This window comes from Bos taurus, chromosome 17 (assembly GCF_002263795.3).
Source record: "Bos taurus isolate L1 Dominette 01449 registration number 42190680 breed Hereford chromosome 17, ARS-UCD2.0, whole genome shotgun sequence".
In the NCBI taxonomy this organism is placed as follows: domain Eukaryota; kingdom Metazoa; phylum Chordata; class Mammalia; order Artiodactyla; family Bovidae; genus Bos; species Bos taurus.
The window spans coordinates 18,443,564-18,462,315 of NC_037344.1; the positions used below are offsets into that span (position 1 = coordinate 18,443,564).

The 18,752-nt window shown below is 40.7% G+C and overlaps 1 protein-coding gene and 1 pseudogene across 1 annotated transcript; both read left to right on the forward strand.

Annotated features, from left to right (window-relative positions):
- Positions 1–5,731: 5,731 nt before the first annotated feature.
- LOC101907758 (developmental pluripotency-associated protein 4-like) lies at positions 5,732–7,629 on the forward strand. Its single transcript, XM_059876258.1, has one exon. It carries the CDS (start codon positions 5,767–5,769, stop codon positions 6,664–6,666), a length of 900 nt encoding a protein of 299 aa, XP_059732241.1. The 5' UTR covers positions 5,732–5,766; the 3' UTR covers positions 6,667–7,629.
- On the forward strand, positions 6,969–8,433 carry LOC107133275 (poly(A) polymerase alpha-like; annotated as a pseudogene).
- Positions 8,434–18,752: the final 10,319 nt, after the last annotated feature.

Here is an 18,752-nt window from a genome sequence, read left to right on the forward strand (position 1 = left end):
TCTCGAGCACTACCGGTGGGAGTATAAATTTTTTTGCTATGGACTAAACTATGTCCCCCCAGATTTGTACACTGAAGCACTAACCCTGCCCCAACAATGTGCCTGTATTTGGAGATAGGCCCTGTAGGGAAGTAATTCAGGTTAAATGAGGTCATAAGTTCAGTTCAGTCTCTCAGTCGTGTCTGACTCTTTGTGACCCCATGGGCTGCAGCATGCCAGGCTTCTCTGTCCATCACCAACTCCCGGAGCTTGCTCAAACTCATGTCCATCGACTCAGTGATGCCAGATGAGTGTATCTTTCAGACGGGCATATCTTTCCTTTCTCCTTTGCTTTTCTCTTCTCTTCTTTTCTCAGCTATTTGTAAGGCCTCCTCAGACAACCATTTTGCCTCTTTGCGTTTCTTTTCCTTGGGGATGGTTTTGATCACTGCCCCCTGTAAAAAGGAGGTCTTAAGGGTGGGGCCCTAATCCAATGCAACTGGTGTCTCTATATGAAGAGGATGAGACACCAGAACTCTCTTCGTGTCTCTGCACGTGCACAGCAAAAGGCCCTGTGGAGACACAGGGAGAAAGCAGCATCTACAGGCCAGAAGGAGCCCTCATCAGAAAGTTATTTGCTGGGCCTCTAACCTCCAGAATCTTCTGTTGCTTAAACCATTCAGTCAGTGGTATTTCGTTATGGTAGCCTGAGAAAACTAATACAGATACCAAAACTTTAAACAATGCTTAACGTTTTATACAGTTCTACTCTAGGAATAATCTCTAAAGAAATCATCATGAATTTACACAAAAATGTAAGTTCAAAGGCAGTTTTTGCAGTCTTATTAATAATATGAAAAAAATTAGAAACAAATATCTAGGTCCATATGATTGAATAAAGGTGAGTGTATGCTCAGTTGCTTCCGTCGTGTCTGACCCTTTGTCACCCTATAGACTGTAGCCCACCAGGCTCCTCTGTCCCTGGGATTCTCCAGGGCAGAATACTGGAGTGAGTTGCCATGCCCTCCTCCAGGGGATCTTCCCGATCCAGGTCTCCTGCAGTTTCTGCATTGGCAGGAGGGCTCTTTACCACTACACCACCTGGGAAGCCCTGAATAAAGGTCACTGAACAAGTAAATAAACGATGAAATTCTGTCTTTTAATATGCTGTGGAAGGATAGTTAACATGGGAAAGGAGTCATAAACATATTATTAGGTGAAAAAACAAGGTTATGAAATAGTGAATACAGTCTATTTATTAGGAAAAAATATTGTTATGCACAGAAAGAAGTGGGGGGACTTTCCCGGTGGTCCAGTGACTAAGACTCAGCTCCGAAAGCAAGGGGCCTGGGTGCAATCCCTGGTCAGGGAACTAGATACCACCAGCTGCAATTAAGGATCCTGCTTGCTCCAACTAAGACCCAGCACAGCCAAATAAATAATAAACACATAGATATTTTTTAAAAGATTTGTATGTAAATGCAAGTTTATGAATAATTTATTTAAAAAGAAAGAAGTGGGGATGGATTTACTTATATAAACACTTATTTTTTTAATATTTATTTTTATACCAAAACATTAAGAATAATAACGTCAGGATGATGGACTAACTAGCAATTTTTAGTTTCTTTTTTTGTTTATATACAAGTTTTTTTTAAAAAATCACAGTGAATATGTGTTAATAATTTTTGGAATAAGAAAAAAACACTACAAAGTTTGTTACCTTCTTATAGTTATGAGCTTGACAGACCAAAACATCAAGCTGGAAAAATAGGCGTGCATTCAGAGTCAAACTGTAATTTTTCAGTAAGGAAACAAACTAACTGAATATCAATCCTTGGGTTTCAGGTGATGATAAACTCACCTAGAGCCAACAGTACAATATGACTGCTAAAAAATTAATATAATATTAGGTTGCATAGCAGAAGTACAGCTTATGATACTTTGTTTAGCCCACACTAGGGCTTCACCGATGGCTCAGCGGTAAAGACTCCAACTGCAATGCAGGAGATGCAGGAGATGCGGGTTCGATCCCTGGATCTGGAAGATCCCCTGAAGGAGGGCACAGCAACCCACTCCAGTATTCTTGCCTGCAGAATCCTGTGGACAAAGGAGCCTGGCGGGCTACAGTCCATAGGGTCACACAGAGTTGGACACCCTGAAGCGAATTAGCACACACGCATGCAAAACGTAATACTACCACATTTAAATAAAAAGAATGCCACATTTAAAAACAGATAAACTGAGTTCATAGGAAAATAACTGAGACAAAGTAGGCTCACATGGAGGTCGAATGAGGAGGCTTATTGGGCTCATAAAAGATAAGAAGAAGGATAGACATGGAAGCTGGCAACAGAGGGCTAGCGTATGAAAGACAGAACTGATTTTGTTTTCTATTGTGCCCTTGAGAGAAGAACTAGAGTGAATCATTATTGCTTATAGGGAGGCAGTTTTCATATTAACTATAAGAAAGAACTTTCTAACAATCAGCCTATAGCAATAGGATGGGTGGGAAGCTGTTGAGTAAGGGTTGAGATAAAGGAGATGTAGAAAGTTGGGTATCCAGGTGGAAATTAGACCAGGTAACCAGTCAGGTCCATTCTACACACAGGGTTCCAGGATATTTTCAGAGCATACTGCTGAACTCTGTGCTCGTAATAAGGAAACATATCTCAGCGCTCAACAAGGCCAGTCAGGCAGCCTGAGAGCTGCGACTTCAGGCTCTTCCTCACTCCTGTCATGCTTGTTTCTTCATGTATTTGTTCCCTTCCCTGCCTCCTCCCCCCCACCCCAGAGAAATATCTTTACAAAAATGATTTAAAAGCAATATATATGCTCACTGTAAACAGCTTAAATAATGCAAAAGTGTGAGACTGAAAAAACCCTCCAGACTCCTTTCTGCTCTCTATTTCAGTATTCTTATATCTAAATAATGGCTTCCCTGGTAACTCAGCAGTAAAGAACCTGTCTGCCAATGCAGAAGAGCCTTGTTCGATCCCTGGGTTGGGAAAATCTCCTGGAGAAGGAAATGGCAACCCACTTCAGTATTCTTGCCTGGGAAATCCCATGGACAGAGGAACCTGGTGGGCTACAGTCCATTTGGTTGCAAAGAGTCAGACACGACTGAGCAGACTAACCATGAGCACGACACTACTATTATAACAATGATTTTACCTAGACCAGTTGGAAGCAACCAAATGTCCATTAGTTGGTTCACCAGCTGGATAAACATTTAGGAAAAACTAAATTTGTATATACATAGAGTGGAATATCATTAAAAATGAAGGAAACTTTGTCACATGCTACAACACAGATGAACCATGAAAACATTATGCCAAGTGAGATGCTGCTGCTGCTGCTGCTAAGTCGCTTCAGTTGTGTCCAACTCTGTGCCACCGCATAGACAGCAGCCCACCAGGCTCCCCCATCCCTGGGAATCTCCAGGCAAGAATACTGGAGTGGGTTGCCATTTCCTTCTCCAATGCATGAAAGTGAAAAGTGAAAATGAAGTCGCTCAGTCGTGCCCAACTCTTAGTAACCCCATGGACTGCAGCCCACGAGGCTCCTCCATCCTTGGGATTTTCCAGGCAAGAGTACTGGATCGGGGTGCCATTTGACTAGATGAGGGGAACTGCGAAGGTGTTGAATGAGTATAGAATTTCAGTTTTACTTGTTGAAAAAGTTCTGGACATCTGTGTATAACAATGTGAATAAACTTAACACTACTGGACTGTGCACTTAAAAACAGTTAAGATGGTAAATTGTATATTACGTGTTTATTACCACAATTTAAAACTTTAAACATTATTGAAAAATCTTCATAGGCCATTCAGATTTGGGGACCATTGGATTCCACTGCAGCTGAAACTTTTCTCCTTACACATCGTGATCATGATGGTTTATAAGGTGTCTGTCTCTAAGTCCTTGGAGACAGTTTTAGCAGTTGTGTGTGTGTGTGTGTGTGTGTGCGTGCGCGCTAAGTCGATTCACTCATGTCTGATTCTTTGCAACCCCACAGACTGTAGCCCACTAGGCTCCTCTGTCCATGGAATTCTCCAGGCAAGACTACTGGAGTGGGTAGCCATTCCCTTCTCCAGGAGATCTTCCCAACCCAGGGCTTTTAACCCTTATGTCTCCTGCATTGGCAGACAGGTTCTTTACTACTATGGCCAGCTGGGAAGCCTGTTTTATCAGTTACACTGCTGCTAAACTTTTATATAAAACAGAACTCTTCTACACATCAAATTGGGTTCCAAATTGGTTTCATTTTCAAACACAAAAGAGACTGTTTAATTTTATATTTTGTTAGTGACATCTTTGGGTTTATAGTTTAAAATCATTTTTACATGTTATCTCATTTGATCCTCATAACAACAAACTTTGGGGAAGATAAGGTAGATTTGCTATTTTCATTTCACAGATGAGAAAATTGAGGCTTAGAGAGTATACATGACTTGTCATGAGTCAGAAATCCAGTTAGCAAATCTGAGAATGGTAACCTAGATCCCCAAACTCCCAGAAGAGAGCTCTATGCTGTGAAAGTAATGAATATAGTAGGCACCATTTCACATTCATTTTAGCAACTTCAAAGTTTATATTTTGGTGAAAATCACAATTTCACGAGGAAGCAAATTTATCTCTTAACCATGAGAATCACGTCTCTTGGAATTATCAGTTTGGGGACCATGAGAAATAACCAAAACACTGGATTCCACTGGTAGCAGTATAATTTAATCTGGTCAAGGTCAAGGACACTTCACAAACAAACTTTAGTAAAGTGATGGCTAATTTATCCTCACTGCTCACAGTATAGAAGGTCAGATCTGGGAGTCTGGATCTGGGCTTTGTCCTTTTGAGTCTGGGTCGCAGCGGACAGGAGTGAAGTTGAAGGTCCTGATGGGGAAAGAAACCTGAGTGGCCATCCACAGTGTGGGCTTGATGCTACCCTCATTCTCTATGCTGAGTGTCTTTATCTCAAATGCTTTTTTTTTTTTTTAAATTTATTAGAGTATAGTTGATTTACAATGTTGTGTTAGTTTTAGGAGTACAGCAAAGTGATTCTGTTATACATATATTCATTTTCAGATTCTTTTCTCATATAAGTTATCACAGAAGACTGAGTAGGGTTCCCTGTGCTCTGTAGGTCCTTGTAGATAATCCACCTTATATACAGTAGTGTGTGTGTATTAATCCCAAGCTCCTGGTTTATCCCTCCCTCCCACCCCCACCCCATTTCCCTTTGGTAACCATACATTTGTTTTGATAACTATAAGTCTGTTTCTGTTTTGTAAACAAGTTCATTTGTGTCATTTTTTCCAATTAGATTTCACATAGGAGTGATGTCAGATATTTGTCCTTCTCAATCTGAGTTACTTCTCTTTGTATAATGATCTCTAAATTCACCCAAATGCTTCTGAACTAGCATTTTCCCCACTCCCACCAGTTGTAAACTGATTAGAATAGAGAATGTCATCCTCTGTCCTTCTCTGCCCCTTCAGCAGGTAAAGAAGATGGCAATGGAACAGTCATCATTATGGTGATGCTTTAAACATACATTCCCTTCTGTTAAAACAGTATTAAAAATGTCAGCATTAATGTAGCGAGATAGATATACCCTGTCTAATGAGAAAGCAAGCAACCTTCGTTTTGTGCGACTTTTAAAGCTGTTGATGTTCTCTGAATCAGAAACATGGGAATTTAAAAGTTATTAGGCATAGTTTTGGATAAAGAAAGTGAGACAGAGAAGTAAGGAGAGTCTTCATTTTATCAGCCTTGACCTTTCTGAGCATGGAGAGCAGAAACAAGGAGAGCAACTCCACAGAGAAATCTGAAGAACGTATGAGTTACAGACTTACATCAGTAGAAGCTGAAAAGGGACAGGGAACTTCTGGTGAAGCAGAGATAGCAAAAAATTCAGCAAAGGGGACCAAAAGAAAAAGAGATACAAAAAACAGCACAGCTTGCCGTCCAGGAGACATGTCACAGCGTTGTGACTGTGTGAAACCTACGAAGACACCGACGCAGATCCCCATCCCCCCTCTACCTGCTGTCCTGCCGCCTGTCAACCTGGTCCATAGGGACGTCATTCGTGCTTGGTGCCAGCAGTTAAAACTGAGCACCAAAGGCCCGAAACTAGATGGATATAAACGACTCTGTGAATATGCTTACCCTCATCAAAAAAACATTCCTGCCACAGCACAGGAGGCCAGGATCCTGTCACTATCGAAAAGGATAAAGATAGAAAAGGGGGAACTACCACTGGAATGCTCTGTTGAGAGAACGTCTTCTGAAGGGGCTGCTCCTCCTGCACCGGGGCCGCCTGCCCTTGAGGGAGCTCCTCCGCCTCTTGAGGCAGTTGTATCAACTTCTGCCCCCGACTCGGAAGCTGTGTTTGCCGCCTGGAGCAGAATGACAGCCAGGGCCGTGAAGACGGAGTCAGTGCGATCACAAGAGACTTGTGAGGTCCAGTGGTGTGTGGTCCACGGGAGAAGTCTCCCAGCTAACACAGAAGGCTGGGTTCGTTTACAGTTTCATGCTGGGCAGGCCTGGGTGCCTGGAAGACGAAGGAGGGTATCTGCATTCTTCCTGATACCATCTGGTGACTTTCCACCCCCACACCTGGAGGACAATATGCTGTGCCCTGAGTGTGTACACAGGAATAAAGTATTAACAAAAAGCCTGCAGTGAGATCATAATGCCAGTAAAAGTGTACAGCTATGATTATAATTAATGATAGAGAAGTGACTACAATCAACTCCACGGTGACTTTAGACAGCTGAACTCTGGGCCGCTCCACTCTCTATGCTTCCTGCTCCCGGAGTGCACAGCCTGCTTAGAAGGCTGCATGAAAAAGAAAGCCTGTGAACTGATGGGAAACAGAAGCAGAAGTGACTGTCTCTCCAAAGATGCCCAGCCCTAAGGGAGCAGAGGATAGAGATGGGGACATTTTAAAAATACTAAGTCACTGAGTGGAATTAATTTGCTTGAAAATGCCTCAGGTAAATCTCTACATTGAACAAAATGGGTCTTATAGGCAACAGTTGAAATTTGGTCATATACACCTTAACCAGATGTATCTAGTTAAGGTATTCAACTTTATCATCACCAGGCATGGTACAAGCAAAAATGTGTTTCCTGACATGATACAATGTATCACTGACAATATTCTTGCCCCAAAGAATCTATTCACAAGGAAGTAATCAGTCCTGATTATGCCTCTTGTCTCAGCGTAATTAGGTGAGCTTACCATCATTTGGGTGTCAGCTACTTAGATGCATCCATCCATATGTAAATATTCACAACCTATGCACTTAAGTTGTCTATATTTTATGTATATGTGAGTTATATATAATTTTTTAAGTGTTCCAGATTGAATGATACATTATAGTGCCTCTAGTAAAAAGGCAACTAGAAAATTTTAAACTTAAAACTTTTATTTTAAAATAAAATACTCTAGGCCAGAGCAGGAGTGAGGTTGGACCAGGGCTGAGGCAGCCAAGGCCCCTCCTTCCCACATCAGTGGATCCTGCCCAGAGTATGCCTGGCTGCCGTTGCAGGCAAGCTGGGTGGAGTATGACTGGGCAGTGCCGCCGCTGAGACAAAGCTGTTTCCAATTACAAAGCAGGGATCACAGCAAACACCCGCCACAGAAGCACTATGGCATTGCTTCTCCCTTCTGCTTAGCAGCCCCCAAGGAGACTAACTGCCTACTTACACAGAAACTAGTGGAGACTCTGAAGCCCTTTGGGATTTTTGAAGAGAAAGAGGAACTTCAGTGCAGGATTTTAATTTTGGGAAGATTAACCTGGTAAAAGACTGGATACGAGAAATCAGTGAAAGCAATAATCTTCCACAATCTCTAATTGAACATGCTGATGGGAAAATGTTTACCTCTGGATCTTACAGATTAGGTGTACATACAAAAAACTGCCAATATTGATGCATTGTGTGTTGCACCAAGACATGTTGATTGAAGTGACTTTTTCACCTCATTCTATGATAAGTTGAAATTACAGGGAGAAGTAAAAGATTTAAGAGCTGTTGAAGAGGCATTTGTACCAAGTTACCAAACTGTTTGATGGAATAGAGATTGATATTTTGTTTGCAAGATTAGCACTGCAGACTATTCCAGGAAATTGGACTTAAAACATGACAGTCTGCTTAAAAATTTAGATATGTATAAGAAGTCTTAATGATTGCAGGGTTCTGATTTTATTGCAAATCAATGAAATGGTTTTACGAGATGTTTTACATCTAGTATCAAACATTGACAACTTCAGGTTAACCCTGAGGGCTATCAAACTGTGGGCCAAATGCCACAAAATCTACTCCAATATATTAGGTTTCTTCAGTGGTATCTCCTGGGATATGCTCGTAGCAGGAACTTGCCAGCTTTGTCCAAATGTGATAGCATCAACTCTTGTACATAAATTTTTCTTGGTATTTTCTAAATGATATGTGTTTAGATTATATTAAAATAAAGTTGATTATAGACTCTGAAAAATAAAATACTCCATTGTGTATGTGAAACGATCCTTCTGAAATATGTTGGATCATAACAGTGCTCAAAACCCTCTCTTGGATCCTGTTGATTCAGAGGGAAAACCAAAGTCCTTGTAATGACTTCCAAGGCCTTCCTAAAGTGCCTTATACCCCATGCCCCCTTTTCCATAATACTTATCTCCTCTAATTTATAATTTGTGTGTCTTCCCCAACAATATAAAAAGATTTATCAATTTTGTTTGTGCATGTGGGTATCACAACAACCTCCTAGAACCACCGAACACGTAGTCGGTGCTCAATAAATGTTGATTCAATGAAAAAAAAAAAAAAAGAAAGTGAGACAAAACTAATTTTCAGACTCACTGCTGTTGAGGTAATGAAAACAAAGTCCTTTTGAATTTGTATGTTGACTCCCACATTTCTCAGAAGCTTCCATTTACAACCTGCCTACGAATTTTCAACCTGCCCCACAAACCAGCTAGTTTTGCTCCCAATAATTTCAAGTTCTTTCAGGACTGGTTTTGTTTGAGACTGAGGTAAACTGTCTGGATGCGCACTGAAAGTTTTAAACAGAAGAGGGCACCAAGTCAGACAGCTTCCAACACCACACTCACCAGAAATGTGAGAGAAAGAGAGAGCGAGAGGGAGGAGAGGGCAGCACTGGCCAGAGGCAAACACGTGGAGGAGGGAGGAGGAGAAAATTGAAGCAGAAGAAGAGAGGCACGATGGACTAATGAGGATGCAGAATCAAACCCAATTGCAACTGCAAGTCAGGAAGGAAGTAAATATTCATGTGATTTCTCTCTCATGCTGGGAAACAACTGGGATTTGGTGCAAGGCATGCAGCTTGAGATTTTGTGTGTAGCACTCTGAAGAGAAGAGTGTGGCTTGAGAGGACTGAGAAGAGTTAGTGTGCTCCATCTAAATGCTATGTGCGAACAAAGGAAATAAGTCATCGAAAAGATTCTGTCTGTGTATTCCCTGTGTTTACATGGAAAAAGGCCAGGTGATGATGAAACACATAGTTTTGGTCTTACTGCCAGTATTAAAAAAAAAAAAAAATTAACAAGGAGGTATTTCTGTAAATTTTATTAAGTTCTATCCTAGAAGGAAAAGTACTATACTGTTTTTTTGTCCACACTGGAACATTCCTTTTCAAATATTTTGGGTAAATTATTGACGGAAGGATTTCACTTCTCTGCTGCTGCTGCTGCTAAGTCGCTTCAGTGGTGTCCGACTCTGCAGGACCCCACAGGCGGCAGCCCACCAGGCTCCCCCGTCCCTGGGATTCTCCAGGCAAGAACACTGGAGTGGGTCGCCATTTCCTTCTCCAATGCATGAAAGTAAAGAGTGAAAGGGAAGTCGCTCAGTTGTGTCCGACTCTTCGTGACCCCATGGACTGCAGCCCACCAGGCTCCTTGGTCCATGGGATTTTCCAGGCAAGAGTACTGGAGTGGGGTGCCATTGCCTTCTGGTTGAACCTAAAAAGAAAAGCTTCATAAAATGATGGCTTTGGAACAGATTTGGGAGTAATACAGTTCAAGACAAATATTCCGGTATCCCATCATAAGAATAATTTCTTATTTTTTAGGTTGGAAGCTTTCCCTTCCTGGGAGAACTGCCCACACTGTCCCTCCCCTCCCTCTTTCCGGGATGTGCAGACAAGGGTTAACCAAGCTCCACCTGCTGTAAGAAAATCTGTTCAGAGCAGCACTGTCCATCAAAAACACATGCCAGTTATGAGTACAATTTTCAGTGTCTCAGAAGCCATGGGAAAAAAGCAAAAAAGAAACAGGTGAAACTGTCTTAGTATATTTCACTCAATATATCCAAAATATTATCAAGTCAATATGTTGTCAATTAAAAAACCTATTATTGAGCTATTTTACTTTTTTGGTATGTCTTTGAAATCCAGAGTGGTTTACACTTACAGCATGTGTCAATTTTGACAAGCCACAACGAAAGTGCTCAAAGGCCTCATGTGGCTAGTGGCTACTAGACCGAATAGTGCAGATCTGGAACATATTATTTTTTGGTCATGAAAAATAAAAGCTACGGATCAGTGAAGTGGCAATTCTAATAATGTATCTAAAAGATGCACTGCCATCTATAATTTTAAACATAATTTAAAATTTAACGTTTTTTAAATGTACCACTTAACTATTAAAATAATTTGAACAGTTTTAAAATACCAAATATCCTTTTCACTCAGAATGTTTACATAATGTTTCCCCTCCTGTGGGTATTAAGAACAAGAAAGGAAAGTTTCACTGTGAAAGTCATCTTTTTTTTCATTTTCAACAAAATTATTAAACTACTTAAAATATATTTATTATTTTTAATTAATTAATTAATTTTTGGCTGAGCTGGGTTTCCCTTGTGGCTGCGGGCTTTCGCCAGTTGCTGCAAGCAGGGGCTGCTCTTCCTTGCAGTGCACAGGTTTCTCACTATAGTGGGGTCTCTTGTTATGGAGCAAAAGCTGTAGGGCTTACTGGCCTCAGTAGCTGCAGCTCCTGGACTCCAGAGCACGGGCTCAGTAGCGGCACACAGGCTTAGCAGCTCCACAGCACGTGGGATATTCCCAGACCAGGGATAGAACCTGTGTCCTCTGCATTGGCAAGCAAATTCTTATCCACTGTACCACCAGGGAAGTCTTATTTATTTTTATTTGTTTGGCTGTGCTGAGTCTCAGTCTTGGCATGCAGGATCTTTAGTTGTAGCATGTGGGATCTAGTTCCCTGACCAGGAATGTAACCCAGGTCTTCTGCATTGGGAGCATGGAGTCTTAGCCACTGGACCACCAGGGAAGTCCCTGAAACCAATTTTGAAACACAAACTTGAGGAGCCATTTCTCCACCAGCTAAGAATCTCATAGACACAAAACTCAAAAACACTAAAGGCAAAGTCTAAGAGACTGGCATGTGAGGAACAGTAGCTGCTTTGTAGCCTAAACACAGAAGTCAAGGGGAAAATTTATAAGCAATTTATATTAGTTTTGTAAATATTATAATAATATTTTCATTATATTGATGATGCTATTATGGATCTTACATTTCTCCATAAAGATCAACAGAATGCTGCAAATTTTCTTTCATTGAGATGGTTTCCTCTATTATTCTTAAGTAATGAAATACAAATGGAAAGGATATTCAAAATAAAATAACTCAAACAATCCAAAAAATACATATCTTTTAAATTCTATTTTTCATTTCATCTACAATTTTACATTCAGAATTGTATATGAATGTGGTATTGATTCTGATTGGAAAAACTTTTTAACTTAACTTTTCTAAAACTTTAATATGTCTGAACCCTCTCTATAGTTGTGGTGCATGGGCTTAGCTGCTCTGTGGCATATGGAATAATTTTTGCTGCCTCATGTTGCTCTGTGCAGATGACTATGTTTTTAATGAATTCTTTGAACTTATAATGCTAAGTCACTTCAGTCGTGTCCGACTCTGTGCGACCCCATAGACAGCAGAACTTATAATAGTGAAGTAAAATAAGAAATTATTTAGCATGCTTGTTTACTGAGGACACTTTGGTAACTGCTTCCTCCACCCCAACCCCAATCCTTTATTTTGGATACAAACTCAGGTCAGCATCAGATTCTTCTCCCATAGTTATTCCACAGGTGGGTTAAATATGGTCTCCTACTGTCTCAGTTGGCTTAAAATAACCAACATCTAAATACCAAAAAGGTTAACTAAAAAACCAAATGTTCATCTGTTTGTCTTTGCTGCCATTTTAACACGGCTCCTTTTTTTTAAAAAAAAAAAAAAAGGATGTTCTTTAGATACTGGCTAGTTCATGGATTTACTTTCTTTCTCACTATTCATTCTTACATTTGTTACTTCACAGAGTTAAAGATTTTTTATTTTCGCTAAAAATTCCCCTCAAAAAAAAAAAAGAAGGACATCCTACTCTCCCTTTAGGAGTTTCTTTACCTTCCACTCAGATCTATTTGCTTAAATCCCACATTCAGTGAAACAATAAGGTGTAAATGTCTATCACAAAAGATAGCAAATGCTTCTTTTCCTTTTGCAGGTCTTTCCTCCCTCCCTCCCTCCCTCCCTTTTCTTTTTAAAAATTTGTTCTTTATTTTTTCCCAGTTTTTCTGAAATATCATTGACATATATTGTTGCTGTTCAGTTGCCCAGTCGTGTCCAACTCTTGGGGACCCCACTGACTGCAGCACACATATAATCCTGTATAATTTTATTTATTTATGTATGTATCTATTTGGCTGTGCTGGGTCTTTGTTGTGGCATGCAGGATCTTCAGTCCTCATTGTGGCACCCCGAATTTCTAGTTGCCACCTATGCGATCTAGTTTCCTGACCAGAGATGGAATCTGGGCCCCCTGGGCCTGGAATCTTAGCCACTGGACCACCAGGGAAGTCCCTAACATTGTATAATTTTAGGATGTATAATTTTAGGATGTAAAATTATACAATGTTAGGGACTCCCCTGGTGGTCCAGTGGCTAAGATTCCAGGCCCAGGGGGCCCAGATTCCATCTCTGGTCAGGAAACTAGATCGCATAGGTGGCAACTAGACCATTGGAAAAGACCCTGATGCTGGGAGGGATTGAGGGCAGGAGGAGAAGGGGACAACACAGGATGAGATGGCTGGATGGCATCACCGACTCAATGGACATGAGTTTGAGTGAATTCTGGGAGTTCGTGATGGACAGAAAGGCCTGACGTGCTGTGATTCATGGGGTCGCAGAGTCGGACACGACTGAGCAACTGAACTGAACTGAACTGATACAGTGCATCTTTCTTTTTCTAGTCTCCATTCAAGTTAAATGCCACTGGATCCAATAATATCCAAGCAGCCCTGGCAAAAGTTTGGGCTCAAAAAGTTACCACAAGGAAACAGCAGCAGTTATAACCTATCTATACATTTACAATTCTGCCCATTCAACTAGCATATTTGTATACACACATAGCCTTGCTGTGCCCTCCAAGAGTCAATGATCTGAGTCTTCAAACTTGCCTCTCTCTCTAGGAAGAAGTAGTGTATGCTCTGAGTGTTGCTTTCTCTGTTTTTCTTCTTTTGAACATTCCTTTTGAATGGATGTTTGCCTTATTTTTACTCCACCATTGTATATTTAGGTGCATTGAGGATATTTAGATTTATTGTTTAAGTCATAAGGTAACAAGGCACCCTCATCCATCCTGATCATGAATTGACATAAAGATCCTGGAGCTGGGACAAGGATATGGGTGGCTACATAGTGCTTTGCTGTTCAGTCATTAAGTCGTGTCCAACTCTCTACAACCCCATGGACTGCACCACACCAGGTTTCCCTGTCCTCCACTATTTCCCAGAGTTTGCTCAAACTCATGTCCATTGAGTCGGTGATGCTATCTAACCATCTCATCCTCTGCTGCCCCTTCTCCTTTTGTCTTCAGTATTTCCCAGCAAGCATCAGAGTCTTTTCCAATGTGTCAACTCTTCACATCAGGTGGCCAAAGTACTGGAGCTTCAGCTTCTGCAACAGTCCTTCCAATGAAGATCCTGGTTGATTATTAGTGGCTAGACAAGGGCATTTTTGGAATTGTATGTATGGGAAGAAGACTATGTGTATTAGCGGTGGGAGAGGCAACAGTCAAAGAATATAGCGAACAATTTTTTTCTTTCAACTTTTTTTTATTCTTCTGGAAATAGCACTCAAGTTATTCATTGGTCCACTTTCTTTTTTTTTTTTTTTGTTGTTGTTGTTTTTTTTTTTTTTTTTTTTTTAATTTTATTTTTAAACTTTACATAATTGTATTAGTTTTGCCAAATATCAAAATGAATCCACCACAGGTATACATGTGTTCCCCATCCTGAACCCTCCTCCCTCCTCCCTCCCCATACCATCCCTCTGGGTCGTCCCAGTGCACTAGCCCCAAGCATCCAGTATCGTGCATCGAACCTGGACTGGCAACTCGTTTCTTACATGATATTTTACATGGTACAATGTCATTCTCCCAAATCTTCCCACCCTCTCCCTCTCCCAGAGAGTCCATAAGACTGTTCTATACATCAGTGTCTCTTTTGCTGTCTCGTACACAGGGTTATTGTTACCATCTTTCTAAATTCCATATATATGCGTTAGAATACTGTATTTATGTTTTTCCTTCTGGCTTACTTCACTCTGTATAATAGGCTCCAGTTTCATCCACCTCATTAGAACTGATTCAAATGTATTCTTTTTAATGGCTGAGTAATACTCCATGGTCCACTTTCTATCTATGAGGCCCATGGATATGTGAGGATGTGAGCCTGAAGCCCATAGTATTTCTCATGTAGCAGATGACTCGAGAGAATAAACCCAGACAAGAGAAGTAGAGAAGAAAGATGGAGAGGGAGCATCCTGAAAGTGAGAGGTTTTGTTCCTGTTGTCCTTCCCTGTCCTACGGTTAGGATATGTGAGCCAATAAATTCATTGCCATATTTGGCTAAGCTGGTTCAAGTTAGTTTCTGTCATGTGTCACTGGGAGCCTAGCTAATTCAATGGGTGAAATGAAAAATTCTTTCTTCTTTTATCTTTTTTTCCCAAAGTTACAATGATAGTTCTACAACCTTCACCTCTAATTCACTCTCAGCACAGGCTATTCATACCATATTGAGAATGATCTTCACATTTCATGGAGGCTGCAGTCCATGGGGTCACTGAAGGTCGGACACAACTGAGCGACTTCACTTTCCCTTTTCACTTTCATGCATTGGAGAAGGAAATGGCAACCCACTCCAGTGTTCTTGCCTGGAGAATCCCAGGGACGGGGGAGCCTGGTGGGCTGCCGTCTATGGGGTCACACAGTCGGACACGACTGAAGTGACTTAGCAGCAGCAGCAGCAGAAGTCAATTTACTTTATAGTTTTAAAAGGCATGGATTTGTCCTCTTAGTGTTTTAAAATTTTTAAAATGGTCATGTGTTATTTTTATAATAAGAAAAATGGTTAACTTTGTTCTAAAAAATTAAATCTTCAGATAAGAAAGGATAAAATCAGTATTTGTTTGAGGACCCCTAACTTCTGGATAAGCGTTACAGTAAAGCAATCTCCATTTTAAAGTATTTTCCCAGATTTTGCTCAAAATTGTTAACACAGAAAGGAAGTTCCCTTATCATTTATTTCGGCTCTCATAGTGAAGGTGGTCTGCCTGGTTTTGTAGGCAAAATGCTCTACTGTTTTACTTAAAAGTACTCGAAAATGTTTAGCTCTTATTTTCCCTTTGCTTAAAATTTTGTTTAAAGATTCTTAATTTTGTAATAAATAAGCTACCTTTATCTTACTACTACTACTAATGTAAACCAGGTGGGATTGGGGCCTCCCCACCCTGGTGCTAGTACCCTCATAATTTATAGACTGTGAGAGTCTAGATCCTGCCTTGAGAGTCCTGTGAATCCCAGGAAGCTCTTGCTTCCTCAGGGTTCCTTGGGTTTCCTTAGGCAAAGATGGCCATTAGTTTCCACTCGGTTTCTTATCTGACAAGTATTTTGTGATGTTAATAACTTTCCCCAGGATCTGTGAGACTGCTGGAAGGATGACTCTCAGAGGGCAGGGCTAGCTTTCCATCTTCCCTCCACACCTCCACCTCCCCGCTCCTCCCCCTCCCTCCCCAGTGCAATCCCTTTTCCTTCCTTGTTCTAGGCTGGGCAGTGATTCCTCTCACCGAGGTCTCAGCTTCCAAGCAGGCTAACCGTGGAATTTTCCCAACAGAGGAGAGTCTCATTCAGTAAAAGATCACACCAGTTGCTAGGAAAAGAATATTTTCCCATTTGTTAAACTAAGAGGAGTATTTGACACCTACCTGGGTCAACAGAGATCTATCTGGCTGACACCTCTGCATCTCATTGATGGGAAAGGTTATTTCAAGATGCTGCTGTCTGACAGTCTCCCATTCTTTCTCTCCATGTGGTCGCTCTGAAAGATGTGAGCTGTAAAAAGTGAAAACCTTCCTAAACAAGTACATGTGTAGAAAAATGTATCACTGACAGTGGAGTATTTTATTTTTAAAATTAATTTTTATTGGAATTTAGTTGATTTACAATGTTGTGTTAGTTTCTGCTGTACAGCAAAGTGAATCAGTTATACACATACGTATATCGACAATGGAGACTTTTAACTAATAGACTATGACGTCTTTTAACTAAGTCTTCTAATAACGTTAACTTCCAAATTTCATGTTTATTATTTGTCACGTTTTTGAAGTCAGTTGATATTATTATCTTTATTTAAAAGACAGGGGATCTAAGATACAAAAAGATTTGTAATCAGTTACAAACACATGATTATATATTTCTTGATGTCCTGGCATCATTTCCAAGGTGGTTTCAAACCACAGATGGTGAATTATGAGCTTTAAAGATCAGCTTTTACAGTACAAATGTCCTTAGTAAAACTCAGAGAAGCCAAAGTCAACATTTACCCCCAAGTAATTCACATTCCAACTCTGGTACTTGAATAACTCCTTATTCAGGAAGTTATTCAGCGCCACCTGGGGGAGTTCTTTCAATGAAGAACTTTGCCGAAAATGGTAAAGACAGTTTAAGAGTGTAGAAAAGTTATTCGGGCATTCATGAATATACATTTCTTTTATTTCTTTATGAACCTGTAAAAATCAAATCATTGTTAACTCAGTAATTTGGAAGGGGGCAACATTATCTGATTTTCAACTATTTTTTGAGTGACTCATAAGTACCAGGCACTATTTTGAGTCACTGCAAGGACATAAAGTTGTGTAAGATAATGTTCCTGTCCCTAGGAAACTTTCAATAGGGAGGCCATAGTAGTGAAATGATAATAATAATAATAATAGCTAATCTTTATGGAGTATTTGTTCTATCATAGGCACCCTTCTAAGTGCTTCTCATCTAAAACTTTTACAAGTAGGAAAAGAAAGAGAGATAAATAATAATAATAGGTAATATTTCAGAGAATAGACTTGTGGTTGCCAGGGGGAGGTGAGTAGAGGAGAGGAGGATGGGGAGATAGGGATTAGCAGATGCAAACTAGTATATATAGGATGGATAAGCACCAAGGTCCTACTGTATAGCACAGGGAACTATAGGCAGTGACCTCTGATGAACCATATTGGGAAAGAATATGAAAAAGAATATATATGTATAACTGAGTCACTCTGTTGTACAGCAGAAATTAAACACAACATCCTAAGCCAACATTCAGTAAAATTTTTAAAAAATTTTAAAAATAGGTAATATTTATTGAGCACTAACACATGCCAAGACTTTCCTAAGTGCTTTACATATATTAGCTCATCTAATTTTCATTTACAGCCTAGAAGGTAAATAGTATTATTTTACAAGTTAACTAATTTAACCGTTACAAGTTCATTAATTTAATTAGGCCTTAATACTGTCCCTTTTTGCAGGTGTAAACAGAGGTGTAGAGAAAGTGATTAAATAACATGGCCATGGTTATGTTAGGGGAAGCACACTGATTGAAACCACTCACCCTGGCCAGGCACCACAGTTACCATTTGCATGAGTTGTTTTACAATAGGAGGTCCTGGTAAGGAACAGGGAACTAATACGCCTCCACCAACCAGAAGAGTTCGGGAAAGGTCAAAAGGAGACACCACCTGTCCGACCACCTCCCAGAATCCTTCTCTCTGGCATCCATCTTGGATGAACAAGGCGTGCACCACCAGGAAGGACTTGAGTCAGAATGATTGGCTAAGGACAACCGGGGAACTAATCCCATCACCATAAAACCTGAGACTGCAAGCCATGTGACAGAGCAGTTCTCCTGGGTTCCCTTACCCTCCTGCTCTCCACTCGGGTGCCCTTTCCCAATAAAATCTCTTGCTTTATCAGCACATGTGTCTCCTCGGACAATTCATTTCCGAGTGTTAGACAAGAGTCCAGTTTCGGGCCCTGGAAGGGGTCCCCTTTCCTACAACAGTTACATATTAGAAAGGGGTGGAGCCAGGAATCAAAATCTATCACGGGTGCATTAAATTTACATGAATTCAACCATAGCAACTGAGGCTAACGGAATTTAAATGGGAAGGGTAGTCTCTCTTCTACTCAGTTGTCACTCGCTTTGGAGGGAGTGCGTTATGGGAGATGAAGAATTGTCCTGCTGGGCTTCTGTGACTCTCACAGCATGGACATTTCGCCAAGCCAAAGGTGATCCCTGGTGGCTCAGACAGAATCTGTCTGCAGTGCAGAAGCCCCAGGTTCCATCCCTGGGTCAGGAAGATACCCTGAGAAGAGAATGGCTACCCACTCCAGTATTCTTGCCTGGAGAATCC

Coding starts and splice junctions, on each gene's coding strand:
- LOC101907758 (XM_059876258.1), top strand. CDS start 5,767: ATGGAGAGCAGAAACAAGGAGAGCAACTCCACAGAGAAATCTGAAGAA.